This window comes from Cuculus canorus, chromosome 8 (assembly GCF_017976375.1).
Source record: "Cuculus canorus isolate bCucCan1 chromosome 8, bCucCan1.pri, whole genome shotgun sequence".
Lineage (NCBI taxonomy): Eukaryota > Metazoa > Chordata > Aves > Cuculiformes > Cuculidae > Cuculus > Cuculus canorus.
Genome location: NC_071408.1, coordinates 683501 through 711254, shown reverse-complemented (window position 1 = coordinate 711254; position 27754 = coordinate 683501). Strand labels below are relative to the sequence as shown.

At 55.9% G+C, this 27754-nt stretch overlaps 2 protein-coding genes across 3 annotated transcripts; one reads left to right on the top strand and one right to left on the bottom strand.

The window, feature by feature from the left end:
• Positions 1-13415, top strand: BRINP2 (BMP/retinoic acid inducible neural specific 2). 2 transcript variants are annotated; one of them, XM_054073295.1, is made up of 8 exons: positions 1-96; positions 7176-7543; positions 9174-9364; positions 9534-9724; positions 10114-10219; positions 10549-10785; positions 10962-11184; positions 11510-13415. In XM_054073295.1, the coding sequence occupies exons 2-8, from the start codon at positions 7242-7244 to the stop codon at positions 12624-12626; spliced, it is 2367 nt and encodes a 788-aa protein (XP_053929270.1). In that variant the 5' UTR covers positions 1-96; positions 7176-7241; the 3' UTR covers positions 12627-13415. The 2 variants fall into 2 exon arrangements, with proteins under 2 accessions (XP_053929270.1, XP_053929271.1); XM_054073296.1 differs by having other exon boundaries at positions 7176-7528; positions 11510-12636.
• On the bottom strand, positions 12722-26813 carry LOC128852915 (uncharacterized). The gene is made up of 5 exons (XM_054073297.1): positions 26765-26813; positions 18896-19016; positions 17284-17381; positions 14986-15049; positions 12722-13274 (listed from the first exon to the last, which is right to left on the bottom strand). Exons 2-5 carry the CDS (start codon positions 18898-18900, stop codon positions 12722-12724), a joined length of 720 nt encoding a protein of 239 aa, XP_053929272.1. The 5' UTR covers positions 18901-19016; positions 26765-26813.
• Between the last annotated feature and the right edge of the window lie 941 nt (positions 26814-27754).

Genomic DNA, 27754 nt, shown 5'->3' with positions numbered 1-27754 from the left:
GGCGGAGCCCGCGGAGCGCGGCGAGACCCGGCGGGTGCTGGATGGTGCCCGCCCGGCCGTGGGGCGGCGGAGGGGCCGCTGAGCCCGGAGGCGGCGGTGAGTGTGCGGGGTGGGGGCGGCCCGGGCGCCGTGACCTTCGCCGAGCTGCCCCCTCGCCCGTCCCGGTGCGGTGCGGGGACGGACCGACGGCGGGGAGCCCGGCGCGGTGCGGGGGGGACGGACGGCGGGGAGCCCGGCGCGGTGCGGGGGGGACGGACGGCGGGGAGCCCGGCGCGGTGCGGGGGGACGGACGGCGGGGAGCTCGGCCCGGTGCGGGGGCGCCCGGGAGGCAGGAACTCTGCTGGTGCTCGCGTGGGGTGCGCCGCTGCCGCGGGGAGATGCTCCCGAGATGCTCGAACGCATCCCTCGCTGCCGAGCACGGGCATATCAACAGGAGCGATGTCCCGGGAGCCGCGGGGACCCGGCAGAAGGGGTTTGCTGCCCCCGAAGGGCAGCAGCAGCCCGGGCGCAGCGGGGTGGCCGCCTGCGAGCCCCCGACCCCTCCTCGAGCAGGCGGAACACCGGATCACGGAGCCTGAGAGCATCAGCCCCGGGACGCCCCCCCGCCCCGTCCTGTCCCTCGGGGACCCCCCGGCGGGGGCTGCGGGCTCCGCGCTGTCCCCGCTGCGCCCCCGGGGCCGGGTGGGACCCGCCGGCAGGTGTCAGTGTCCCCTCTCTAGTCGGCAGCCAGGAGGTCCATACGCATCCCGGGATGTTAGAAGGAGCACTTTTTCTCCCCGAGCGAAGCCGGCTTTCGTGGGGGTTCAGGGACAGATTCGAGACCCGGGGCACGGGGAAGGGGCAGCCCCGCTCTCATACCCCGAGTCCCTCCTGCTTCTCTGCTCAACACCCCCCAAACCTCCCCAACTTATCTACCTTGCGCAGCTAACACTGAGCTGCCGCCGTGCATCGCTGCCCACCCGTGACGCGTGTGACCCGTGCGAAGGCGAGATGGTACGGAGCAATCCCCACCCTGCACTGCCTCCAGCTCTGGCACGAGGCCCCTACTCAGCTGCGGGGTCCCTTGGGGCAGAAGGAGCCATCGTCTCCAGGGAGAGAGCTGAAGGGAAGCTCACCTTGGGGTCTCGGGTGCAGGGGTGCTCCTCGCCTTGGGCTCTCTGGTGCAGGGGTGCTCCTCGCCTTTGGCTCTCGGGTGCAGGGGTGCTCCTCGCCTTTGGCTCTCGGGTGCAGGGGTGCTCCTCGCCTTGGGCTCTCAGGTGCAGGGGTGCTCCTCGCCTTGGGCTCTTGGGTGCAGGGGTGCTCCTCGCCTTGGGCTCTGGCAGGCAGGGGTGCTCCTTGCCTTGGGCTCTCAGGTGCAGGGATGCTCCTCACCTTTGTCCCCAGACACCCCCTGCAGGGCTGCTTGAGGCTGAGATCTCGGGGAGAAGGGGAAGCCGGCACTCCTGCTGCCACCGCCGCGCTGGGGAGAGATGTATTTTGCACATTGCTCTTATAAGAGGCTTTCTGCCTGTGGGTGTGAAGGTCTCGGGTGAGCAAAGCCAGAGGGCAGAACACATGGCACTGGTGCGACACAGAGCACACAGCTGCTGTCTCCCCTGATGGCAACCCAGGCTTCATCACATTTGATGTCTTATGCAAATCCTTAGCTTCCCGAGTCCTGGGATTTTCTGCTATTTTCCTTTACTCTCATCTTCAAGTGTCTTGCTTTTAAGGATGTGAAGAAAAGCTAATAAAAGGAACCCAATTCATCAAGTCTTGCAGGTTTTTAAACCAGTTTTGTGAGCTGGAGGGGAAGGCAGCGACTTGCAGTCACTTGGCAATAGCGACTGAATGGGCTATGGAGGGGTTTGCAGGAGCCTTGTGAGAATGTGTTTGCAGGCACTGCCATTGCCTTTCACGCTGCTGCTCGGGCAGGGCTGGAAGGCTCCGAGGTGGCTGTCCTCGTTCTTGCTGCCCAGAGCCCTGGCTGGTGCCAGGCGGCTGACAGCACCCCGCCGTGCCCACTTTGCCAGCGATTACTGTGCTGCTGTCGCTCCGGCGGTGCCTGGCTCGCGCTCTTAATTACCCCAGCAGATCGATGAGGCCCTGGTGCTTCCTTGGAAGCGTACGGATGCGAGTCCGGCGGCACGATGCACTGAGCCGAGAGCTCCTCCGTGCAAACCACCACAGAGCAGGGGGGCAGAGGAGTCAGCAACGGAGCTGGGGCCCTTCACGCCCCAAGCGAGGCTGGTGGCTCCGGAGCAAGGGGCTGAGCATCCTGTGGGATTGTGCCCTTTGGGATTTTATGTCCCAGGAGGGAAGGGGGGGGCAAGTGGCAGAGCAAGAGATGCCCCCAGTGCCTGCGTGAATTCACACAAGCACGGCTCAGCTGAGTCAATCCACTTCAGAAACTCAACTGCACTTAGCCTCTGCCCAGACTCTTTTAAGTGGCCTTAATTTGATAAAGCTTTTCCACGTTTAATGAGAAGGTGACTCAGTCGCGAAGTTTAACATTCATTCCCACTAAAAGACATCCACAGGGAGCGCAAGATCCATCCCCATCACTTCTTGCTCCTGCACGGAAGCACCTGTGCTCCTGCTGTGCCCCAAGGACAGCCTTCTGTGTCTGGGCATGTCCCACAGCTCTCCTACAAATGGGTATCGGGCATCAAGTGCTGCTTTTTCTCCAGGTTTCAGCTCAGTATTTATGGGAGCAGTGCTAGAGTTTGTCCAGAGCCCTGTGCTTCCCCACAGCACCCAGCAAATACCACCACAGCTTCTCTCCTGCACACGCTTTGCGGTTTATGTATCTCTAGATCCACTCCTGCAGCATGAAAGGGCAGAAATCAATGTTAATGTCCCTGACAATTAGCTAACATCTTAATTATCGAACTTGGCCTGATTAGTGGTGGAGTGTGATGCTCCGGATATGCCGTCGGCATGGTAGCAAGCAGGACCTGAGCATAACTCTGCAGGATGTTGCTGCTGTTGCCATCGTCTCCAAGGGCAGTAGAGAATGGCTTTTGCAGTTCAACCAAGCAGCTCGCCAGGCACTCGAGCATCCCCCGTCCACACCTCACACCATCCTCCACAGTCTCTTGAGCCATTTTGAATTATAGAATGGTTTGGGCTAGAAGGGACATTAAAGATTGTCCAGTTCCAACCCCTTGCCATGGGCAGCGACACCTCCTATGGGACCAGGCTGCTCCAAGCCCCATCCAACCTGGCCTTGAACACCTCCAGGGATGGGGCAGCCACGACTTCTCTGGGCAACCTGGGCCAGGGCCTCTGCAACCTCATAGTGAAGAAATTCTTCCTAATTTCTTCCTGTATCTTCCCCCTTCTGATTTAAAGCCATTCCCCCTGTCCTATCACTCCATGCCCTTGTAAAAAGTCCCTCCCCAGCTTTCCTGCAGCCCTTTTCAAGCACTGGAGGCTGCTCTAAGATCTCCTTGTAGCCCTCTCTTCTTCAGTGTGAACAACCCCAACTCCCACCCTGTCCTCAGAGCAGAGGTGCTCCAGCCCTCTGACCATCTTTGGCAGCCCCCATCTGCAAGGATGGATGAAGATATCCACCGCAGAAGCAACCCGGCTGCCATCTCAAGGGTGGGAGGGCACCTCTTGAAATTGCAAGAAGCTATTTTTAAGATGCAGCTCATGATGAGTGACGATCTGGGCTGTGCATTGGCTGTGACTGGAGGGACACCGGGGCATTCTGCTGCAGGCAACAGGGACACAGAGGGCTGCAACAAGATCAGGAAGACTTGGCCAGGAAGAAGGTTGTGATCCTGGGAAAGTTTGCCAAGAATATTTGCATTGGCATTCTTCTTCCTTTGCTTTAAGGTTTTTATAGAAGGGGGAAGGAAAAAAGAAAATTAACAAGCTGGAAGTCTTCCAGCTTGTGTGATGCAACACCCTAAATCAAAATAAAAATGAGTAGTCAGATGCTTCTCATCAAATCTTCATTCTTTTGGATCAAGGAGAAGTGATTAGAAAGTTATTTCCAGCTCTAGTAGTAAGGTCAAGCGGGTTACTGGTTTCCAGAGAGCTTTGCCCTCCCCAGCACCCCAGGAGCATGCTGGGGTGAGCAGATGGAGGTGCACCCCAAAAAGCTTTGCCCCAGCCTTGTGGAGCGACAGCAGCAGCCCCCCAGCAAAGCCAGAGCTCCCCAACATGCAGCTGTGTGGACCGAGGACTGTATGGAGCTGGAGCAATTTCTGCATATCCTTATTTTCTATAACCCCCAATCCACAGGGGAAATAAACTAGCCCAGCTAACGATGGTGCAGGAAGGCTGCTCCTCGGGGATAAACTCGGTGCGTAACTCAGCGCAGCCCTCGTGCTCTCCTGCCCGTGACGGCTCGCTCACTCTGCCCGGCTTGGGGCTTCGAGTTTCTGTCGGCAAGGATGCTCGCGTGCGTCAGCGCCCGTCCCCAGGCAAGAGCCTGGCTCAGAGGTGCCAGCACATGCGATGTAAATAGAGGCAGGTGGAAATAAGAGCTCGTTTAGCAAGGCTGGAAAGTTTGATGCTTTAAGAGACTCTGTACACCAGGAGAGGACCTTTACTGGATTTGCATCAGCCAAGCGCTGGAAAGAACAGATTCTGACTATTTTTGCTGCTCTGCAGTAAAACATGAGATGGCCACAAGGAAACATCCCATGCTCAGCCTTGACTCTCAGAAGGAGCTCTCTGGGGACGGTGGCAGAGCGGGCTGAAATGGTTTCTAGGTCTGGGGGCAGCAGCCCAAGGGAAGAGGTGGCCCAGGGTGGCTCCATCCCTAATATCTGTCCAGTATCTGTCCCCACAATGGTGACCCAGAAGAGGTTTGGTGCCTTGAGATGCAGGCGGGGAGGTGGGAGAGGGGCTTTGGAGGTGAAGGGTCCACAAGGAGACCCTCTCGGGGAAGGCACGTGGAGGTACCCTGTGCGGTGGCGGTGGAACGCTGACAGCACCCAGGATGGTTTGCTGGAAGTAACAGTGTTCTGCCTGATTCCTCCCTTAAAAAAAATCCCTTCCATGCTTTCAAATCAAAGGAAGGGAGCTTCCGTGTCCTCCTGATTTACACCAGGGAAGGCAGCAGAGTGACTGTCCACACCAGCATGTGGTGGAGATGGACAAGGTCAGTCTCACACAGGGCGTGTGGAAAACCATCCCCTTGGCTGTACAGGCAGAGGGAGAGCAAAGGGGGTCAGGAGCCACCTAAGAGCCACAGGTGATGACAGAGGCCAAGCTGTGCTGCTCCCACGCGAGCTGCAACAGGCAGGATACCCAGCGCACGCTCCATTTCAGCAAGGGGTTTTGCTGGCACAGCCATATTTAATGCTACAAGCAGAGCATCTCCATAAGCAAGGTTTCAAAAGATGCTGCTCAAAGGAGCGTTCTTGCTTCAGGAGTTTTCCTCTCTGTCACAGAGGGGTTTAACCCATGGTCAACATCTAAATTGTCCATAGGGTTTGCTGCCAGACCCCGGCTCCCACCATGGCACAACAGCTTGTCCCGGGTCACCCCATACATCACAGCCACAGGACCCACAGGCTGCAGGGCAGCGGGAGGCGGGGAGGGCTTCATCCTGAGCCTTGAGTGCCCCTTCGGCCACCTCAATATTAGTTTCATCTGCAGTCATTCTTTGGGAGAAGAGCAAGATGCTTGCCTGCTTTGGACAGCCACGGCATCCTGGCTGCCTGCTCCCCCCGGCCCAGCTTTGGTTGCAGGCAGGGAAGCAGGAGGGAGGATTTCAGAGCAGCTGAGATGCTTCGGCTGCTCAGCCATCCCCCAGACGTGGCAGCGCACCAGCAGCTCCATGAACAGGCATCGGGTCCTGCCACATTTTGGGGTGGGAGCCTTCCTCCAGCCCTTGAGGTGCGAAGCGAGGAAACCGGCATGATGCTGCCAATTCCCACCCCTCTGCCCTTCCCGATATGGATTCAGGCATTGGTTCACACCAGGATTTGCCCAAGGGGAATCCACGTGCCGAGAGGTGGAGGCAACAACCAGGGCGCTACGCAGCTGCTGGCAAGGCTGGGAGAAACCAGGGTGATGCGTGGAAAGACAGCGTGCAGGGGGTACAGAAAAACCCTGCCTGCTGCTCCTGCCCACCCTGCTGCCCCGGCCCCGCCGAGCTGGTGATGCGAAAATCACAGCTTCTGTTTAAAATTAACAGGGCCCCGACCTCGAGGTCTGAGCGAGAAGCTGAGAAAGAGTAATCGAAGCGCACCCTTAGGGGTTTAAAAATAGAAGAGAAGGAGAGAGAAAAAAAAAAGTTAAAAAAATAATAATACATGTTAAAGCACGATGATTCATCTGGCAGAGCCCTGAACGGAGCGCACCCGGCTGGGGTGAGGGTTCGGGCTCCCTTCACCCACCAGCCACCCTCCCCACCGCCTGGGGGGTAAACCCACCTCCCTGATAGCACTGCAGTGATGGTGTCCCTATTTTAGACAAACGCAGGACACCTCTCCTCACTCTGGCTCTGCCAGACCTTGCAGCTCCCTGTTCTCCACCTTTACTTGCAAATTCAGGCTCTGGCTCCACTGCTCCGAGCAAAGCTCCCTCTGTGCTCCCAACAGACAGCGCTGCACTGAGCTGAGACTGGACAGGCATGTCTTGAGCTAAATGCTGATTGAGTTCAAAACACCACTGTGATCAGCCCAGCCAGCCTTGGGTGGGCATCCATTCATCCATCATCCACCCATCGTCCATCCATCCATCATGTCAGCCACCAGCAGGACGCAAAGGGAAGTCTAACACCAACCGCATGCAGCTCAACCCATCCCTAGAGCAGGCTCATTTTTACCAGTTCCCTATACTTATAACTTTTTTAGCGCCCCTAAAACAAGCTGCATGTGCTCATGATGGGCTTCCCCAAAGAGCAGGGTGCAGAGACAGCCCACTGTCCCCACCACATGGGTACCCCGTAGCAAGAAAAGAAGCATCAAGCAAGAAAAACCTAAAGAAACATCCAGAAAGGTTTCCAACTAGTCAGGATTTTGTTTTATCTTCTCCACAACCAGTAACCCAAACCCCATAAACTCCTACTTCCTGCGACACAACTGGTCTGTGCCCAACGCATGGCTCTCCCCATCCCAGGAGCCTCCCCGAAGCAGACCCTCCCTTCCCTTGTGGTTGTACCTGGTTTATGTAGTTCACGTTGTGCCGCTGTTCTCACGGGCTCTCCGCTTTGTGCGGTGCCGTTGCAGGACGGGGCTGTCCCGGAGGATCACCACGGGGTGAGAGAATGAAGAAGCCAGCTGAGCGGCAGCAGGATGGGGCAGCAGGACCTCCCGCGCACTGACGAGTCCCCGCCGATGCTCCCGTGGCCGCTGGCCCTGCTGGCCCTGAGCGCGTGTTGCTGCTTGGGGGTGGCTGGCGGGGCAAGTGGCACGGTGCCCCAGCAGCATGCTGCCCCCGCGACCCCTTCCTCCTCCTCCTCATCCTCCTCTTCCTCTGGCCGGGCGCCCCTCGACTGGCTCCTCACCGACCGGGGACCCTTCTACCGAGCCCAGGAGTACGTGGATTTCATGGAGCGCTATCGGCAGGGTTTCACCACCAGGTACAGGATCTACAGGTGAGAGGCAGCGGCCGGGGCCAGCCCTTCGGAGAGCACCCCAGGAGGGAGCTGTGGGGTGGGGAGGGCTGCGGGGGCACGGCGCAGGGCAGATGGACCTGCGTGTGGGAGGAGGCTGCCCCTTGGAAGTCACGGTGGGTGGATGTACGTGAGATGCTGCTTTCCCAGGGCATTTTACTGCCAGCCCTCCGGCACACTCACGGCACGGTCAGGATTGGCCCCAGGCGGGGTTTGACCCAAGCTGGGAGCAATCCCCCAGGAGGTCCCTGGTGCTGCCACCCCATGGACTGGGTGCTACACGCACGGTGGCCCACGTCGGGGTGGGTTTCTTGCTGGTGGGAACCAGGGTCTGCAGTGGTGGAGTCTGCTGGCCCCAGCAAAGGGCCAACCCTAACAGCCAGTGTGGGAAACCCAGTCCACCACCTCCCAATGCTAATTGAGGCTGTCACCTCCTGTTAACGAGCCCTTTCCATTCCTCTCCTTGCTGGTGCCGAGCCCTGGGGGTTTCCAGCAGTGAAGCAAACACGGCTGCTGCTTCTCAGGAGACACGGGTGCCTCATCCTGCAGTCCAGCACCCCCAGAGAGCTTCTCTGCCCCCCACCCCTTTCCTACACGCTGATGCTGCGGTGCTGAGGGACCCACATCCTCTGGGGATGCTGCTGGTGAGACAGGGAGCTCGCACCCCCTCCAAGGCAGAGAGCCCGCTGGCAGGCTTCAGGGCTCGCTTTGCCTGTGGGGTGAGATGGGGTTCCCCAGCACAGGGCTTCCAGCACTCACGGAGCACACGTGCAAGGGGAGACGCAGCATCTCCCTCACCCCCAGCTCCAGTCCTGGCCCCAGCATCCCACTTTCTGAGCCCAAAACTCATGATGAAAAGCAGCCTGGCATCTGCTGAGCTGCTCAGCTGCTTTGCACGCATCCACCCCCCTCCCTCCCCTTCCTTTCCCCCACCAGCTCTAATTAAACTGTCTGAAAGCCACCGCCTGGTTTTAATTAGAGCAAAATGCTGCGGATTAGCCTGAAATCGGCCACTGGTTGTTTACGGGGCCATTGGTATTTTGAGGTGGCAGCAGGCTGGTGGTCCCCCCGCCCCGTGCTGGGTGATGCCAGGGGGGCAACAAGAGAACACATTCAGGTCATGAGGGGATCCACCGCCAACCCCACCACATCCCAACGCCTCCAACTTCCTACAAAGCGCTGCCAATACTTAAAACCATGAAACACCCAGATGTCAAATATTCACCTAATCTGTAAGGATGGGGATGGATGAAGCCCATCCAGCCCAGTGGGCTGGAAGAGCTTCTGGCCCTGTCCTGGGCTGTGATTAATGCCTGCTGGAGGTGCGTGATTAATCAGCATCAGGCATCTCCGCTGCTTGTAGCTCGTTACCTCCATCGATGGCTTACGGAGGGACGATGCTTTCAGCCCGGATGGATCTACAGCTGGAAAACACATCCAGCAGGTCTTTCAGCTTTGCCATAGTGATGGGGAGGTCAGGATGGTCTCCTCAATGGGAGTTTTTCTACCTACTGATCCCCTGCCTCAAGGTGGAGGACGCTAGAGACATCACGCATGTGGCATGGCTGGACCAACTTCAAACCCTCTCCCCATTGCTGCTTTCCTCTCACAGAGAGTTTGCTCGCTGGAAGGTGAATAATTTGGCCTTGGAGAGGAAAGACTTCTTCAACCTGCCGCTTCCCCTGGCCCCTGAATTCATCCGCAACATCCGACTGCTGGGACGCCGGCCCAGCCCCCAGCAGATCACCGACAGCCTCATCAAAAAGTATGGGACCCACTTCTTGCTCGCTGCCACGCTGGGAGGTGAGTGCTGGTGCGTGCTCGCTCCCCGCTCCCTCCTTGTTCACCTCCCTTGCGCTTCCCAGCATGCAAAGAAGGGAAGGTGGGAAACAAACACCACAAGAGGAACGTGGCCAAGAAGGGGAAGAGTGGGAGCCCAGCAGCCCCCTAAAAGCATCGCTTGTCCCCTTAGGAGAGGAATCCCTGACCATTTTTGTGGACAAGCGCAAGCTGAGCCGGAGGGCAGAGCCTGCTGGAGGGGCTGGGAACAGCTCGGGGGTCTCACTGGAGACCCTGCACCAGCTGGCAGCCTCCTATTTCATTGACCGGGAGAGCACGCTGCGCCGCCTCCACCACATCCAGATTGCCACGGCTGCCATCAAGGTAGGCGAGGGGGCGAGGGAGGGGGCAGAAAGGCAGAGCGGGGGCCCTGGGTCTGGCCAGCAGCTCCTCAAAGCTGGTTGAGACCCAAGAGCAGCATCACATCTGGGGAGGGCAGACAGGGGGAGAGTAAGCAAAGTTAGCACGTCCACATTATTTATGGGAAATTGGGCACGCTAATAAGGCACATTTTTCAGTGGGCTGCAGGCAGGGCTGCTGCCTGTCAACAAGCCAATTAGCAGGCAATTAGTTCTCTTCTCCAAGCATTGCCTTGCTGGGGGAGCAGGCACATGGCAAGCCTGGCCAGGGGTTATTTACGGCACTTTTGGTAGGGTGACACTCGCCCCGAGTCCCCTCCAGCAACTCTGACCGCCTGCGGGTCCCCCGCTTAGGTGACTGAAACACGGACGGGGCCGCTCGGCTGCAGCAACTATGACAACTTGGACTCAGTGAGCTCGGTCCTGGTGCAGAGCCCCGAGAACAAAGTGCAGCTCCGAGGTAGGACTGGGCTGGTGGGGACGTGGTGACGGAGGAATGCCACCGTGGGATGCTGGCGGGCACGCACGGGGCCACAGGGGAGGATGCTGGCTCGAGATGCCGCTTTTAATTTAAGGGCTGGGGAGGAGGAGGGATGAAAATAATCAAAGCTGCGCAGGATGAGGTTGTAGCTCGTCTGCCAAGAGCAGCTGAGATCGATGCAGAGCCCAGACAAGCGGCTCCACAGAAAATTGATATGAAAATCATGCAAGTGTGGGAGCCCCGGGAGGGAGAAGGCTTTCTCCCTCCTTGCCCAGGTGATGTTTTTGAGGGGCTCCTCCTGCCTGCAGGGCTGCAGACAGTGCTCCCTTCCTACCTACGCGAGCGGTTCGTGGCAGCTGCCCTCAGCTACATCGCCTGCAGCTCGGCCGGGGAGCTGGTGTGCCGCTGGAACGAGTGCCGCTGCCAGTGCCAGCCCGCGTTCCCCCGCTGCAACTGCCCCGAGCCCGACGTCCAGGCGCTGGAGAACAGCCTGGCCCAGCTCCAGCGAGCCTGGGAGAGCCACCACAGCCAGTTCGAGGAGTCAGGTGAGGCTGGGGAGACCCCACCGAGCAGCCCCCTCCTTTGGGAGCAGCCCGGGCTGGGTGGTGGGGCTCCAGGGCAGGATCCAGGTCATGCATCTCATCATGAAGACCTGAAAGCCTGGCTGGAGGAAGGCTGACTCAAGCCCTTCCTTCACTGCTTACCCTCCTCTCCCCTGCAGAGGAGTTTCAGGCCCTGGTGAAGCGGCTCCCTGGAGATCGTTTCCTGAACAAGACAGCCATCTCCCACTTCTGGGCCATGGACCTGGACGTCCAGCATCGCTACCAGCAGCTGGGCACCAGCCTGAAGCTGCTTTCCAGGAAAACGCACCGACTCCTCCGTCGGCTCTTCAACCTCAGCAAACTCTGCCACCGACAACCTCACTTCAAACTACCGAAGGAGAGGTAGGGTGCCATGGCGTCCCCGTCCCATGCCAGGGATGCTGCTCAGAGCCCTGAGGGGGGCTCAGACTCACAGCCCACCTCTTGGTGGCTGGGACTGGAGGAGCTCCTGCCTTGCTGGAGGGTGAGCAGGCAGGCGGGGGCAGTCGTGCCACACTGGGATGTGCCCTTGAGAGGCTGGGTCCAAGCCTGGAGGTGGAAAATGGGGCCATGAGCAGTGCAGGAAAACGAATGCAAGGTGGGCAGCTCTTCCATCTCTAGGGGAAGTTGGTCACGCCCCTGGAGATGCCACATAAGCATCTCTCCTCCTGCATCTCTTCTCCACCAGGTCCCTCCCTTACTGGTGGAGCCGCGCGCAGTCACTCCTGTACTGCAGTGAGACCACCGTGCCTGGGACCTTCCTGGAAGAAAGCCACAGCTGCACGTGTCCTTCTGACCAGCCCTCCTGCCAGGGGTCCATACCGTGTGCCTTGGGCGAGGGGTCAGCCTGTGCCAGCTGCGCTGAGGACAACAGCACCCGCTGCGGGACATGCAACCACGGCTACGTGCTCACCCAGGGCTTCTGCCGCCCCGAGGTGGCCGACTCGCTGGAGCACTACCTGGGCTTGGAGACGGACCTGCAGGACTTGGAGCTCAGGTACCTCCTGCAGAAACGGGACAGCCGCATCGAGGTCCACTCCATCTTCATCAGCAACGACATGCGCCTGGGAAGCTGGTTCGACCCCTCCTGGAGGAAACGGATGCTCTTGACCCTGAAGAGCAACAAGTACAAGCCTGGGCTCGTTCACGTGATGTTGGCCCTCTCCCTGCAGATCTGTCTCACCAAGAACAGCACCTTGGAGCCTGTCATGGCCATCTACGTCAACCCCTTTGGGGGAAGCCACTCAGAGAGCTGGTTCATGCCTGTCAATGAGGGCAGCTTCCCAGACTGGGAAAGGACTAACGTAGATGCCTCTGCCCAGTGCCAAAACTGGACACTCACCCTGGGCAACAAGTTTAAGACCTTCTTTGAAACAGTCCACGTCTACTTGCGGAGCCGCATCAAATCTCTGGATGACAGCTCCAACGAGACTATCTACTATGAACCCTTGGAGATGGCAGATCCCTCCAAGAACCTGGGGTACATGAAAATCAACAGCTTGCAAGTCTTTGGCTACAGCCTACCCTTTGAACCGGACTCTATTCGTGACCTGATCCTTCAGTTGGACTATCCCTACACCCAGGGCTCCCAGGACTCGGCCATGCTCCAGCTGTTGGAGATTAGGGACCGGGTGAACAGGCTGTCACCCCCTGGCAAAACCCGCCTTGACCTCTTCACTTGTTTGCTCCGCCACAGGCTCAAGCTGGCCAACAACGAGGTGGCGAGGATCCAGTCCTCCTTGAGAGCCTTCAACGCCAGGCTGCCCAACACAGTAGAGCAGGAGACGGGCAAGCTGTGCAGCTAACGGCTGGGGCTGCTCAGATCTCAGAGCAAGGGGGTCGGGAGAAAGGACTCCCTGCGGAAAGAGATAAAATAACCACTCTAAATCAAGGCCTTACCTTAGTGCCAACCGCGTGCTTCCATGGTACACCCAACGACTGGCCAAAGAGGCGCAGGGCTCGGGCGGACACAGGACAGCAGTGGGACCATGGAGGAGGGATGGTTCATGCAGTGCAGACTGGCTGTGGGTGCAGGGATGATGCCACCGTGGCCGCCCTGTGTCATGGCTTTTGCTCGAGCACTGGTGGGTGGCGGGATGTGCCGAGGGATGTGGCTCCGCCAGAGGCAGCTGCTGGCCCCACCATGAGGTTCCTCCAGCGTCTGTCTCCCCGGCGCCTCAACTTTTGTAGTCTTTTTAAGAGCGGTTTCTACTGGCGCCTTCTCTTTTGCATCTCCCACAACCTTTCCTGGGGCCGAGCCCTCGCACAGTGGGGAGAGCAACTCTGCCATAAGCCTCTGCGACGCAGCAGATCTCCCCTGGGGCCTCTCTGCGAGCATCTGGTGCCCACTGTGGTTCCAAAGCATCATCGCCCCTTGCATGGGCAAGGACCTGGTACCTGCCCCGTGGATGTTGCTGTCATGGACACCGACGGAGACCTCTGGGCCACAATTCCTTACAAAAAAAGAAAAGAAAAAGAAACCTTAAACAAAAGAAAAAGGAAAAAAAATGTTTTATTTATGTACTTATTTATTTGTTTTGTTTGAGAGGGTTTTTTTTAAGCCTATTTATTTGGGGAAGGTCATTTCTTGTTGGTGGCTCCAGCCAAGAGACATCTTAGTAAAATGTATCTGTTTAATATATTTTTTTAAAAATGCCTTTTTTGAGCAAAAGAGCACCCAAAAACAACTGAGAGGAAAAAAAAAAAAAGAACATTACTGTCATCTCTGGCCCCGGCTTTTCCCTCGCTGTGTGGCAGCAGGGGAGGGCAAGGATGCTCCTGCGCATGCCTGGCCACCATGTCCCTTCCTCTGTCTCCACACCATCCTGCCCTCTGGATTTTAACTGAGCCTCCCCAGGAGGGGAGATGCCACCGCATGGGCTGGCTGTCTGTCTCCTGTCCACATCTTCATTAACTTGGATGTATGGCTCATTAAGACGTGCCTAGAGGTGGGGAAGGACCCTCCCCACACCTGGAGCAGCTCCTGCCTGCTCCCCTAGCTCTTGCCTTTGCTTCCAATGAGGTGCCTGGAGCAGATGCTCCTCACGCTGGTGGGAAGGACCCACGTGCATCAGCAACATCTCCTGTCCAACCTGACCCTGGTCTCACATAAACATCTACCACGCTCCAGGGTGAGCAGTGCTGCAGCTTGGTTGGTTGCTTGCTGTGGCCCATGCCACCTCTTTGAGATTGTCACTTGTGGCCCTTGGGAGTGGGGGCCACTCTGCTATGGAAGGGACAGGGCATATCTGTCCCCAGCCAACCTTCCAGTTACAATTGTACAGACAGGTACGACCATCGTCTCCATGTCCTAGCTCCACTGCTTGGTCTATACACACAGGTTGTTCCACACTTGTGGCTGACCACCTCAAAGCCTTCCCATTAATCACCACCTTAGATATGGTCCCCAACGCAGCTGCAATCCATCCCAGACAGGTCCCTCTGCTACACCCAGCACAGATATTAAAGGACAGTGGGTTTCCCCGAGACCAGCCCCTCCGGCAGCCCCACTGCCAGGCACCGGTGACATCTCCAGCACCCGCTAAGCTCAGCCCAGTGAGCTGGGGCAAAGAGCCAGGCGGTGGGGGCAGAGCCTCGTTCCCCTCCCTCCTTCCCTGGTGCTGCTGCTGCGCTCGGTGCCTGACTGGAATATCAAGCAGCAGCGCTGCCCGGCTGTCGGGTGGAAGCACCGGGTATCGAGACAAGCAGAGCTCACCACCTTGGTGGCTGCCCCAATTTCTTGGCCAAGGAGAAGCTAAAGAGAGGAAGGAGCCGATGCTCCAACCTGCAGCACCCTCAAAGCGGGAGTATGGGCACGGTGCAGGGAAAAGGAGACAGGTGAAAAAAAGGGTATTGGCGTGTGGAGCCGAGTTTGCTTCCTAATCCTCTCTGGCTGGCAAAACTTGCATGCTTGGATGCTGCAAAAGCTGTGGTAACCCAAACTCATCTATCCTGCATCTGTCGCCTGCTTGTTCCCCCCTCTCCTCCATCCTTGGGCTGGACAGATAAAGAGATGAGCGGGAATAACATGGGGAGAGATAAAGAGATAAGTGAGAGGAAAATAAAATGGGGGTAGAGAAACAATGCTTGCTATTTATATTCCCTGTCTAATCTATCAATCCATCAGGATGGCTATTGTGGTTGTACCATCCCTCAATCTGTCACCTGGACTTCTCTCCTCCATGCATCCGTCTTCCTTTGCCTGCATCTCCTCCCGTGTCTACCAGACCTAAAGGAAAAAAAAACCAAAAACCCAGGCAATTAAACACACCAGGAGGAAACGAGAAGTCAAAGCCATCATCTCAGCTCCCCGGGGAAGCCGTCAGTCTGCCCAGGGATGAGGAGGGTGTAGGCGGGAGGGCCGGCAGTGCTGCCAGCTCCTGAGCAGGCACAGCTGCTGAGAGGCTTCTCAGCTAGGAAGACCGTTTCAGCTTCTGCTACACATCCTTCTGGGCCATCACATCGCTTCTCCCCATCATCACATGGGCTTATAACGTTCCTCAGCTCCATCCTCTGTCTTCCCCAGACAGAGCATTTCCTACCACGCTTTTCAGCACCCTTAACCAGTCACGCATCCTAAAGGCACCCAAACAAGAATGCAAGAGCTGTGTGGATGTCTGGCAGCATCTCGAGCAGCCGCTTCCACCCAGTGAGGGACTGACGCTGGGCTTCCCCACCTTGGTGCTGGCTCCAGAGGCAGGCGATGCCCTGAGAGCAACGGTCCTGTGTGCAGGGACAGAGGCAGATGAAGACTCTTTACTTGAAATTTGAAGCGAAAAAAAAAAAAAAAAATAGTCAAAAGGGGCAAACAAGCTGCTGGAAGGATGAGCTGTCAGCTCTCCGCATCCTTGGCAGCTGCCCCTGGGCTGGCAGGGAGCAAATAATACAATGATTTGGGTTGGAAGGGACCTTAAAGCCCATCCAGTTCCAGTCCCTGCCATGGGCAGGGACACCTCCCACTGGATCAGGGGCTCCAAGCCCCATCCAACCTGGCCTGGAACCCCTCCAGGGATGGGGCAGCCATGACCTCTCTGGGTAACCTGGGCCAGGGCCTCCCCACCCTCATCGGGAAGAACTTCTTCCTAATGTCTAGTCTAAATCTTCCTCCGTTCCAATTTAAAGCTTCCCCTCCCTGCAGCCCGTGAAAAGATTTCATCATGGACTGCCCAAAAGCACCAAACTTGGCCTAAATGGCAGTTTCCCATCAGGAATGAGGCTGTGCGAGGCTTTCCCAGCCCGGCAGCCAGCACAGCACCTTCTCAGCAAAGCACCCCGACAGGCAACGCCGGGGCTGGGAAACCATGACCAACAGCGATGCTGAACACACCCCTGGCCCCCAGCCGTGGGGCTGCGCCACCTCTTTAACCAGAGAGAGGAATAGAGGGGAGCAATTCCCTAAATTTTGCTGTTAAACTGCTGTATTTTGGGAGAGAATCAAATCGAGGGCGGGGAGGGGGTAAGTGGGTGAGCTGAAGGAAGAGCAGCAGCAGTGGGAGAGGACCGCCAGGCTGCAAGTGAAAGCAGCCAGGTCCTCCCATCCCTGTTCAGCAATTAAGGAGCTCGGCGGAGGTGATTAAAAAGACGAGGTTAATAACTGGAGGTCAGCATTTGATTACCTTGCAGTGCTTTCTCCTGCAAAGCACACCACGGACGCTGGCAGGGCTGGCTGGAGTCACTGCCCCTGCCAGGAGCTGGATCCACCCCGAGCCAGGAATTCAGTGTCAAATCCATTAGGCTTTAAAAATGTTTGGTAAAACGTTTGGGGTTATCCTTACCTGGGCTCTGGTTTGCAAGCCTTTTCATTTCTACAATATTCTCCATAGTATGAAAGCCAGAGAGCTGCCTCTTAAATAAGGAGCTGTGATTCTTGCTCGCTTCATTGCAGACACTCCGGTTCCCTCCAGACATGTTTCTTTAGCAGCAATGCCAGGGACAAGGAGGCCGGGGAAAGGCTGGGCTGTGTCACCCCAGCCCTTTCAGCAGGACAGGATTATCCGCAGTGCTCTCCCCCAGCATCCCTGCTCAGAGCCCCCAGGTGTGGGTTGGTCCCACCTCCGTCTCCTAGCCCCAAGACAGCCGGTGATCGGCTGCACCCAAACCCAACAGCTCACAGCTCCAGCTTTCTAACCTACGCTCTTTTCCCCTCCTATGTTTTCACTCTTTTTCCACTGTCTGAGCCTCCTGCCCTGCATGCCGTGAGGTGCTAACTTTGGTCTCATGGCCGAGAGCATCCCTGCGTCAGGCCGTGCTGAAAGAGCAAAGAAAGTTCTGCCCTGAAGAGCCAGGATGGAGAGAGGCCCTGGGGCTATGTCTGCATCCTTGCCTGCGGCTGTGCTCCAGTCTGCCTCAGTTTCCCCCTTCACAGATGATACTGTGTCAGCTCAGGAGGAGAGCATGGGATGCACAGGGGGTAAAACATCCCCAGGAAGGGAGGGAGGGCTGGAGGGGCTCAAAGTAACTCACCTTTCTGGCAGGTTATAACTTTCTTTGCATGCAAACAGCACACTGGTGCAGATTTTGCTTTAAATTCATCCCCACAGCCTCTGCTTTCTTGGTTAGGGCTGCAAGACAGGCAAGAAGTGGAAATCAGATGTTTCACTTGGCAGGAGGCTTCGCACTGAGTATTTTGCTCAGGGCTCCTCTGGCTTCATTAGCTGCATGTAACGACCAGGCAGCTGCCCAGCAGCTCTGGTTTATGTTTGACAGTGTTTCGGGGTGGGGGGAGATGTGGGCAATAGCAAGCTGCTTGCAGACCTCTCCAGCCCAGCACAGGGCTGCTCTGGCTTCTTCCTTACTACATGGCTTCACCACAGGTACCAGGGATGCTCCTGGGCATGCATGGGATCACCATTTACTCTCCTAGCTAACCGAGCAGACCCTGGGATGTGAAACCTGGGAAACCAGGATCCCCACAGCAGGTAGCGCTGTGGCCTGGAGCTGCTCTGCCAACACAACCCCACAGAGCCTTCTCATCATCCCCCTTCCACTCCAGGAAACCCCCTCACCCCCCCCCCCCCCTTCCCTTTCTTCCTCCTGCCTCTCCAAAGCCCAGCAACATCTGCGTAGCCCAGAGGCAAGCTGAAACCTTACCATTTCTTCGTTAGCCTCATAATTCCCCCTGCCTCCTTCTTCTGACAAACTACGAAGTGTAGTCAAGGTGGTAAATTAGCACCAGAGCCTCATTAATTGGCAGGCAGGAGCCTTCTCCTGCTGTTTGGATTGTCATCAGCTGCTTCAGCACATTTTCAGTTTCTCTCAGTTTTGGGCTATTTTCTCACTTTCCCGACTCTGAGCTATATTTTTCCTCCCTGTTCCATCTCTCCGCCGTCTCTTTTAAACACAAGGAGGGCTCTCATCCTCCCACACCACCCTCCCTGGGGTTCCCTCTCCAGAGAGGATCTACTGGGCCTGCAGTAAACGGCCACTTCTCAGAGAGCATGGGAGGACAATTAGCAGGCTCTTGAAATGATGGTGACCTTGGCTTCTTCCTCCTCCTCAGCCTCCTGCTGTGGCCTCTGGAGAAGGCAGGAGAGGCTGCAAAGAGCAGGTGAGGAGGAGGCAGGGAAGGACTGCTGCCAGTGTGTGGGAGAGGTCCCAGCCACCCTCACGTGTTCCCCCAGGAACCTAGTGAGGACCTGAGGTGACTCTAGTGGGGACTTAGGGAGGCTCCCCCTTCCCTGCCCACCAACTACTCCCTAAGCAAAGATGGAAAATCATAACCTCGCCTACCCATCAGCACCCACCCAACCCCACCAGCCCTTGATCCCCTCCTCGAGTGCCCCCCGGCTGCTTCCAGCTCTCAAGGAGAACTTGAAGACCTCTTCAGATGCCGTCAAATAATGTATCTCCACAGCATCCCATTCTGCAAGCAGCAAAACTCGCAGGGAACTGCAGATGCCGATGGCAAATTGCTTTCTCCCCCCCCAACACCAGGGGTGGAAGCTGCTGCTGCCAGCAGCGATCCCCCGTCCATTAAATAGAGGTGCCCTGCCCTGGGTGCCACCACCGCCCCCGTAAATCAGCCGCGCTGGGGCCAGGGCTGACTCATGGCCAGGAGCCCGGCTGGAGGACTTACCTCATCGGGCCAGATCCTGACCCCTGGCTCCACCACCCCAGGGGATGTCTTGGCTCTGCTCCTGCTCTGAGGATTGTGACGGCCGGTGGATTTTGGAGGGATCTCCCTGGAGGGCAAAGAGCTGTGGGGAAAAAAAAACACAAACAGAGCTGGAAGCCAGAGCTTTTGCTCCCGCTATGTGTGCCAGGAACGGAGCCCAGCTGGATGGAAAGAAAGAAGGAGAGAGATCGGTCAAATCACATTTAAAAGTGCTCTCCCAGCCCACAGGCAGCCTCTGTTCTGTTTGAGGATACGGAGGCCCTCGCAGCCAATCTGCCCCAAAACCAACAGTGGCCACTACACAGTCACCACTTTCCAGCCTTTCCTTTAATATGATTCCCTGTGATGGCTCCTCACCCTTTCTTTGCTCCTGGCATTCGCCCCGATTTGCTCAGGGAGATGACAAACGGAGAGAAGGGTCTCAAGGACCTATTTCTCCACCTGTAGCCCATTTCATTGCCGGGAGAGTCCACACCACCGAGGATTTATCTCCTGCATTGTTTTCCCAAACTAGTTTCTACGGTTGTTCCATCAACATAACAGTAAAAAAGTACAACATATAAACCACCCCAAATAGTGTCCAGGGATATGAAATACTATAAATCCCAGGAGGCTGCTGGGGGAATAGCGGGGCTGGGATCCTGCCTGCTCCATCCAGGCCATCTCCTCACTGGCGATAAATCAAGGGGCTCCCCCAAAGCCCACGAAACTCAGTTAAAAAGAGATTCCCTTCTCTCCTGAGCCTCAGCAGTGGGGTTGGGAGCAGTGCTCTCAGAAAGGCTCCTGGGGGAACAGAATCACTGATTACCCAAATTAGTTTCTAATAGCTTTTATCTCCTAATTTCTACTTTGTCAAGTGCTAAAATCCATTAATAATCAAGAGACCATGTGGAAAAACATTTAACATCCCAGCTGCCAAGAGTTCCTACCCTGTCACACTCCAGCAAAGTTAAAGAAGAAGGGGGAAAAAAAGAACTATTATTATTGTTAAATCTTGAACCCAGGTCTCCAGGTAGAGCATCGCCCACGCTTGCTGATTGGCTTGATGATGAGACAAATCCATGGATGAAGCTTAGAAGCTGCACCTCCCATCTTTCTCCTCTCCACCCCTCACCAGATGAAGGGTCCCCACACAGCCCTGTCATCATGTTGGTTCCTTTTCAGAAGGGACCAAAGGCTGACAGCTGGGGCTTGTGCAGGACTGCCTGCCCCGGTGGCTCCCTCCGCGGGATGCGCACAAGCGGCAGGTGGATTGAACCACTTCCATGGTTTAATAGGCTTCTAATAAAATATTGCATTTCTAAAGCCTCCCTCGGCGGAATAAATCCCTCTGGCATCCCCAGCAGCAGCACATAACCGCAGTAAGGCATCATAAGTGGCTTCCCCTTGGTGCCTGGGCTGCTTCCCCAGCAGCAGCATCCTGGAGGGAGGAGGGAAATAAAACCCCGCATCCAACCCAGAGGTTGTTGCCTGAGCAACAGCGGAGGTGGGCGCAGGGATCCAGGCGGCACAGCCAGAGGTGAGCTGCAGACGGGATTGCCAGAGGGTTCACAGGGCAGCCTCTGGGAAAAAAGCAGGAAGAAGGAATCGGGATGTTGCAGCTTGAATCAATGGCTGCGGTACCTGCTGGGAGCTGGGAGGAGGCGTGGGCAGGGGCCTGGGGGTCAGTGGACGCAGTATCCTGCATCCCTGCTGGGCTGGTGCTGGAGCTGCACTGGGTGGGCACATTCCCAGTATCAGGGTGGATGTGGGATGACCACATCTAGAGAATGCTCTTGTTCAACATGCCCTGGCCTCACATCATGTTTCTCCCTTCCTCTCTTGCCAAGGGGTTGGGGACTGAGATTTTTTTCCTTAGTATTTTAACCATAGCTCTGAGGCAGAATTGAGAGCTAATGTCCCAGTATAACTAACCCCATATCCCCAGTGAACCAGTGAATTCTTGTTCCTGCAGAACTGGGATTCTATCAATCTGTCCAAGGCTAGCTGGTCACAAAAAACCCTGTCCTGAGCTCCTGAGGCTCAGACCAGCTCTGGTTAAAGCTGCCGCCTCGCAGTGATGAGCAAGCCGCTGTGCGATGGCCCAGTGCCGCAGTGACCGCCTCACAGCCGGACCATTGCTAGACAGGATCCAGTCTTCATTAAAACATCAGTCCCTTAGTGACCATACATGGGGCATCACCATGACCACATTTAATTCCACTCCCTATCCCGCTCTCAGTGAGGCCCAAAGCCTGCTTATGGATTTGTTTTTGTTTTGCTGTTGGCTTGAGTATTGCTAAAAAGCTGCTGTGACGTCAGCTCAGGAGCCACGGGCTTCGGACGCTCACAAGACATAAATTGACAGCGGCATTGTGTGCAAATCCATACACGGGGTTAATGGACACAGCTTCAGCTGGAGATTGGGCAGCAGTCCCTGCACCCAGGGATGTGACAGGCAGGTGTCCCTAGGGATGCTCAGCATCGGCCCAGAGCAAACCCTTGCACAGGATTTCTGCGGCCACTGGCAAAGCAGCCGGTGCCTGCGGGGTGGCTGCAGCACCCACGTCATCTCCTGACTGGGCGATGACATGGATGCTGGGATGGGATGGGATGGGATGGGATGGGATGGGATGGGATGGGATGCTGCGGATCCTCTCCAGGAGTTTGCCCCCTAACTAGGAGAGATTTAGTTGCTGGAGGGGGTGGTGTAAGTAAGGTCACAAACTGAAATATATCCAGACACATACAGTACATAAAACTACAGTCTGCTTCCCCTCTAATTGGTAATAAATGTAAATGTTTAGTTATGCCTGGCTTGGGAGCTATGAAAAACACATCTGGCTGGCTGGCTTTTCTGCCTACCATCTGCAGCCGAAACGAAAGGCAAGAGTGAGTGCGTGTGTGTGTGCACCTGAGGAAAGCAACAACAGGAGAAGAGGGAGGGGGAGCAGGAAAGGAAGAGAAGGAGGATTGCTGGAGCGGAGAAGGTCGGTGCTGGAGGGCAATTTCTGGCCAGAGCATTCTCCTGCTTATGGGGACCTCCAAGTTCTGCATATCTGCTGGCTCCTTGCTCCCCTCCCAGGTAACGCAGCTCACAGAAGGGCCTGTGCCTGCTGGAGCTGCGGACGCAGTATTCCTGCATGCACCGGTGGGGGAAACAAGGTCCTTGAGCCCCCAGAGGTCTCCACCTGGCCATTAATTACCATCAACCAGAAGCTCTCATCTGACCAATCTAGAGCTGTGTCTATGCAACCAGCACAAAGAGCTTATGGCTGAGCTGGTCATACCAGCAAGGAAGGAATGCTGTTGAAACCCCTCTGCTCCTGTCCCAGAGCCGTGCTCACGTCCTTAACACCCAACCTGCAGTGCCATCCCAACCAGTTAACAGCTAGGAGGAAACCAGTGACCCAAGGAAGCAAATACAGCCCCTTCCCAGCTCAGAAAACTTTGCCACCTTGTGTCCCCAGGGCTGGGGAAGGAGGGAGAGCCAAAAAGCAAAGAAAATCAGATTTGCAGCAGAATGCAGGGTAGCGGGAGGCACTTGTTCCCCCTCCCCACCGTACCTCCCCAGCTGAGGCTTTCTGTCCTCACCCAGCAGCGGCTCTAGCCCCATGGCAATGCCAGCATCTCCAACCCCACTGGACCCACACCTACCCAGCTCAGCTGGGGCCCTGGGAACCAGCCTTCCTCCTCCTCTGCCCACCTAGTTTACTCTTATTCCAACAGCAGTGCCTCTTACTTTGAAGCAGGCTTTTCTTGGAGAATAATCTTTGTTTTCTAGACCATCCCCAAAGAGCCTTCGAGTACTCACGCTCATCCCTCCCCCTGCCTTGATCAAGGCTGAAATCCAAGCATGTTGATCAAAGTGCTTTCTTTGCGTGAGGTTTACTAGCAAGGAAAAGCAACAGTTGTTGAGGAGCTGGTCCAAGGGACCAGTGGTTCTTTACTGGGAACAAGCGAGGAGCTGCAGGAGGAGGTGTGAAGGACTTGACAGTGCCCAGGGCAGCAAAGTAAAGGGATTTTCACTGCCGGTGGGGCTGTAGGCTGCTCCCAGAACATTTGGACTTGAGTAGCAGCAGCAGGGTGTCCTACTTCTGAGCTGTCCCAGGGAAAGATGCAGCTTTACATACAACTGGGATGTACTTACATACAATCAGTGATGCCTGGATACAGCACACCGTGTCCAAGGTCTTTTGCCTCAAGGCAAAATCCTCCTGTACCTCGAGGGCAGCTTTAAACCAGCCCATGATGCACAAACCCCTTGAAGAGCTGCGGGCTGGCAATTCCAGACAGCAGCCCCCTGGCGTGGTGCTGAGCGATGGGGCTGGGTGCCAGCTACTCCTGCCAAGGTGAAAGCGGAGAAATCAGGCAGCCAGATGGCATCCTCCCACAAAAATAACCACCAGGACTCACAACAGCTCATCCACAACTGAGGACTGAAACTAAAGCTGGGCCTGAGGCAGCCGGTAGCTGCCCAGAGAGGGGACAAGTTGCTGCCCAGGACGGGAGAGGGCAGCAGGAGCAGGGAGGCGCATGCAGGGAGCTGATGCCACCACTGGTGTTTCTCAAGAGCATCCAGAGTCTGTCTGGCTTCATGTTTAATTGCGAGCCATGCCCTAATGCCTGGCTTGTGACTGCTCAGAACACACTGCCCGAGAAAGAGCAATAAAAAGGGGTGAAGGCAGGGAAGTGGTGGTGGCAGGAAGAGAAAACTGTTTCTTGGGTGACATATGAAAGTCAGGAATGTTGCTGGTGTTGAGATGCCCAGACAAGCCAACTCCAAGAGGGAATCCCTGCAGCTAGGCTGAGACCAGCCCTGGGCAGATCCTGCATCCATTTTGCTGTGACAGAGGTGACAAACACCCCATGTCATGCACCATCTCTGGCCTCAGACGGACACAGGCAAAGGCAGCTCACTGCTGCCTGCACTGTGATGTCCTTTCTGCCCAGCTCCCTGCTGCCCACCACGTGCCACCTGCCTCCTCCTCACCTCTCAGAGCCCTCATCTCCAAGGTTGGACCATCACCTGGTGCAACTCCCCATCTACCTCCAGGAGATTTTCACCAGCCGCGAGGTCTGGTTATGCCATGGAAAGGGTCAGATGCAGCCGGTGAGGGAGGAAAGACCAGCAGTGACATTTGCACACTGCTCCTGGCAGCCTCCAAGCCGCCGCAGCAGCTGCCTTTAAGCACTTTTCATCTAATTCAATGAAAATGAGATGTTCAAGTGAATGAAGATAATTTAATAATGAATAGCTTCAACTTACTGGAGAAGCTCTTCATCCCTGCCTCACAGCCGCTGCCTCTAAGTGCAGTTTAATAAGAGAATCACCATCACTCAGCTCCGTGGTAGGAAATCAACACTTTGCTACGTGGGTGAAAGGCTCTGCGCCTTCCTAAAAGCTGACACAATTTCTCAAGGAGCCTAAACTCCGATGGACTTTAAAAGAGAAAACAGGGAAAAAAGCAACCAGCAAAGCTGATCTTCAGAAGCAAAAGGTAATTAAAAATAAAAGCCAGCTTGAAGAAGACTAAATCATCACAAGCAGCAGCCAAAGCTGTGTGTGAAAGCGATGCTGGCTGAGCCTGCAAGTGGGGATACAGGGGAGTTCCAAGGCTGCGGTAAGCTGGGAGGACATCTGAGCAAGACATTGCAATGCATCAAAGTGCTCTTCTCTGCCACTCAGGACTGGGATGGCTCCTCTGCCGGCCATCATGCCTGGCTGCGAACCCTCTCGTTTGCTGGAACAGAGCCTCCTCTCTCCATCACCCGCAGCCCAGCCACCCTCATAAGGGGCGATGCTCATGGTCTTGGATGCTTGCACAGAAGCACTGCTGACCTGTTTCCACCCAAAGCCACTCTGTCTGTACAGCGAGGACAGAAAACACCCACAGAACATCTTTGGCAGGGTTTGATGGAGCTAGGAACTGCCACTGAACTGCTAAAGTCCTGACAGGCAGGCAGGGAGCACTCAGCCCCAGCCCCGCTGCCCACAGCCCCACCGGCAGGCAGCCACCGTCCCCGCTGTGGAAATACCACCAGCAGGTTATTTCTTCAAGGCATGAATCCGCATCCTAGCCGGTATTGATCCAGGCAGTGAAGGGCAGAGGGAGGTGCCAACGCAGGGGATACCGGGCCCCACAGATTCCTGCTGACACCTGCCAGTGTTGAGTGCTTAATTATTAATTACATTTCTAGTAGCAACTGTTGCTTGTGCCGATGGAGTTGGACTAGACATCACAAGCAATTAGCAGACCCCCGCGCCGACGTTCGGTCGGTACCTGCTTAACGCTCTGCTCACATCCTCCTCGCATTTCTGCAGAGGGTAAGAAGAACCCATTTACATTTCCTCTACGCGTAGCCTGCCTTCCATGGGCACTCCTGTACATCTAAGCCTGTGCGTGGTGGCCGTGGGCAGAGATACGGCCACCAACCATGGGCCAGCCCTGCCACGGCACTGGCATTGTCCCCTCCTGTGGCCACGTGATGGATGCAGAGCAGAACATCAACTGCTGTGCATCCTCGTGCCACCGAGAGCCAGCCCTTGGAGGCACTGGGGTCTCAGCCAGGGCTCCCAGGCAAGCAAAGCCACGAGCAGGAGCGGTGGGAGCTGCAGCAGAGGAGACAGCCCCAAGCCGGCTCCCGAGCAGAGCTATCTCAGGGCCAAGTGTCTACTTTGCCACAGCTCAGGTGCTCGACCAAATTAATTTTTATCATAACCAAAGTGATTGGTCAGTGGAATCCAAACGGGCTTTTCCTGGTCATTGAGACTGTTTCATAGTGAGAGCAATTTTGGGAGCTTATTTTCCACATCATTGAGTGCCATGTTACTGCAAATGAATATATTCCTTGGTTGGTGTGATGGAAAATACAGCTGTAAATGCTTTCTGCTTCATTTGGGTAAAAAGCTCCAGATAGGACTAAATATAAAGAGAATTTAAATGCTCTACTTCATTAAAAAAGTTGTTTCCCATTCTCTTTCTTCCTGAAAATACAGGGTTGCTAGCAGAGAGAGCAAAAGAAGGATTTAAATTTACAGCAGTGTCATGCTAACCCAGCTCATCACTCCCCACTCATGACCGATGGTAGACGCCTGCCAGCAGCTCGCTCTCCGGAGGTTCAGAGTGGTGGAAGTTGAAGGCAGAGGACAGGATGACGAACACGGTTGCCTGGGGCCATGGCACGTCCATCTGTTTACCTCTGTGTCAGCGTACATAACCACCTTCGGCTGGGGGGTCAGACTCGGAGGCAGCAGAACAAAAAGGTGCCAGAGAGGTGTCCCAGGTCCCACCTCCACATAGTCCCGTGCCTTCTCCCCTTTTTTCAAACCATCCTAGTGGAGAAGCTGGAGAAGCTCTGGAGTGGCCTGGGAATGGTGCTCTGATTGGGACTAGCACAACGGCAAAGAAGAGTGGCAAAAACCAGGACAGGCCTCCCACACCCAGTAAGTTCCCAGCTGGGATCAAACCACAAGGCTTCACTTGCATCTACTATCGCTTAAATGGCAAACAATGGGTGTGAACAATTACCACACCAAATCTGGATCAAGGACAACGTGATGTAATTATTACCTTTAATGGCATTTCAAGACTATCACCACAGGCTGGAAGTAAAACTTATGTGGAGGGAGTTTAATAAGCATGTCATCTACTATAATATTCGCACAGAGGGGCAGGGGGGCTTTAGGAAGGATTAAGGGAGCTTTGCAGCTTTGCGTAGCTTTACATGGGATATTTCACATGCAACAGATAAAGCAGGATGAGCCTGCGATAGCTGAAAACCCAGATAGTGGCAGCAGCCTGTAATTCTGCCTCCCGTCTTTTGTTAAGTAGGAGATTACAAGCTTACCTTGCACACAGAGACCTGGCGGCACTGGATTGGTGCTCTGGTTGCCTCCACCGTGGCCCCTACAATGGTGGCAACCAGTAGTGTCCCCTGCCACTGTCACTTACTAGCCGGCCATTTCCCAAATGCTGAGACCCGATGAAGGCATCACAGCAGTGCATCAGCCTCCGCCAGTCCACAGCCGGCTCCACAGCTCCCTTGGTAGAGCCCCACGGGGAGCAGATCCAACCTCCTCGTGCCAATGCTCCCCCATCCTTGCCCACGCTCTGCAGAGGCTGGACCGTAGTTGGCCCCAGAGGGACCTTGGACTGGGTTAACTGGGTTCAGAGGAGCCCAGCCTTACGTGCACCAGCTGCACCCAGCATGCCCTCACCAGCCCAGGAGCCTTCACAAGCTCTGACTGAAGGGCTTGCACCCTCCGAAGCAATCAGGCGCCCGAAAGTTTGTGTTTCCCTCCAATGTGAATTACTGCCAAGGGAGCCACGGGTGAGGAGTCACCTGGGATTTTCAGCTGGCCCTGCTGGTTAATGCGCCCACGGGGATCTACATCAAAGGAAAGGGAAGGTGGGCGACTCCACAGCAGCTCAAGGGATATACTGCACATGTCTAACTCCTGAAACTCCCTGCCACAAGGCAACAGGGATATTAAGTGGGTTTTTTCAGATATAGAGACCTCCCTAAACATAAGAGAGATCCAAAATTCTTCATTATGAAGGACTGAAAACTCTGCAAGAACTCAAATCCTCTCAAATCCCAGCGCTGTCCAACGCAGAAGGTGCCAGCCAGAAAATGGGACCGCAGATTGCTCTCCACTCCAGCCAGCCCACCAGGCTTTAGGTGATGTCCTACATAACACACTTGCACCAGCGCACTGCCCTGGTGAGCACCTCAGGAACCTCGCTGCTTAATCTATGCATTGGGTTTTGCTCAGCTTCTGAACCATTGGGTTGCCTTGTTGTTAATTAATGCATTGCTAAAATTATGTTTGGGGGC

Bases quoted from the DNA above. Each gene is read 5' to 3' on its own strand.
- BRINP2 (XM_054073295.1), top strand. From the start codon at position 7,242: ATGGGGCAGCAGGACCTCCCGCGCACTGACGAGTCCCCGCCGATGCTC. The intron at 7,544-9,173 runs GTGAGAGGCAGC...TTCCTCTCACAG, and splicing joins ACCAGGTACAGGATCTACAG to AGAGTTTGCTCGCTGGAAGG. The intron at 9,365-9,533 runs GTGAGTGCTGGT...TTGTCCCCTTAG, and splicing joins GCTCGCTGCCACGCTGGGAG to GAGAGGAATCCCTGACCATT.
- LOC128852915 (XM_054073297.1), bottom strand. The intron at 15,050-17,283 runs GTGAGTTACTTT...TTTTTCCTTTAG, and splicing joins AGTTATAACCTGCCAGAAAG to GTCTGGTAGACACGGGAGGA. The intron at 13,275-14,985 runs GTGACAGATTGA...TTTTTTTGTAAG, and splicing joins CATGGAGGAGAGAAGTCCAG to GAATTGTGGCCCAGAGGTCT.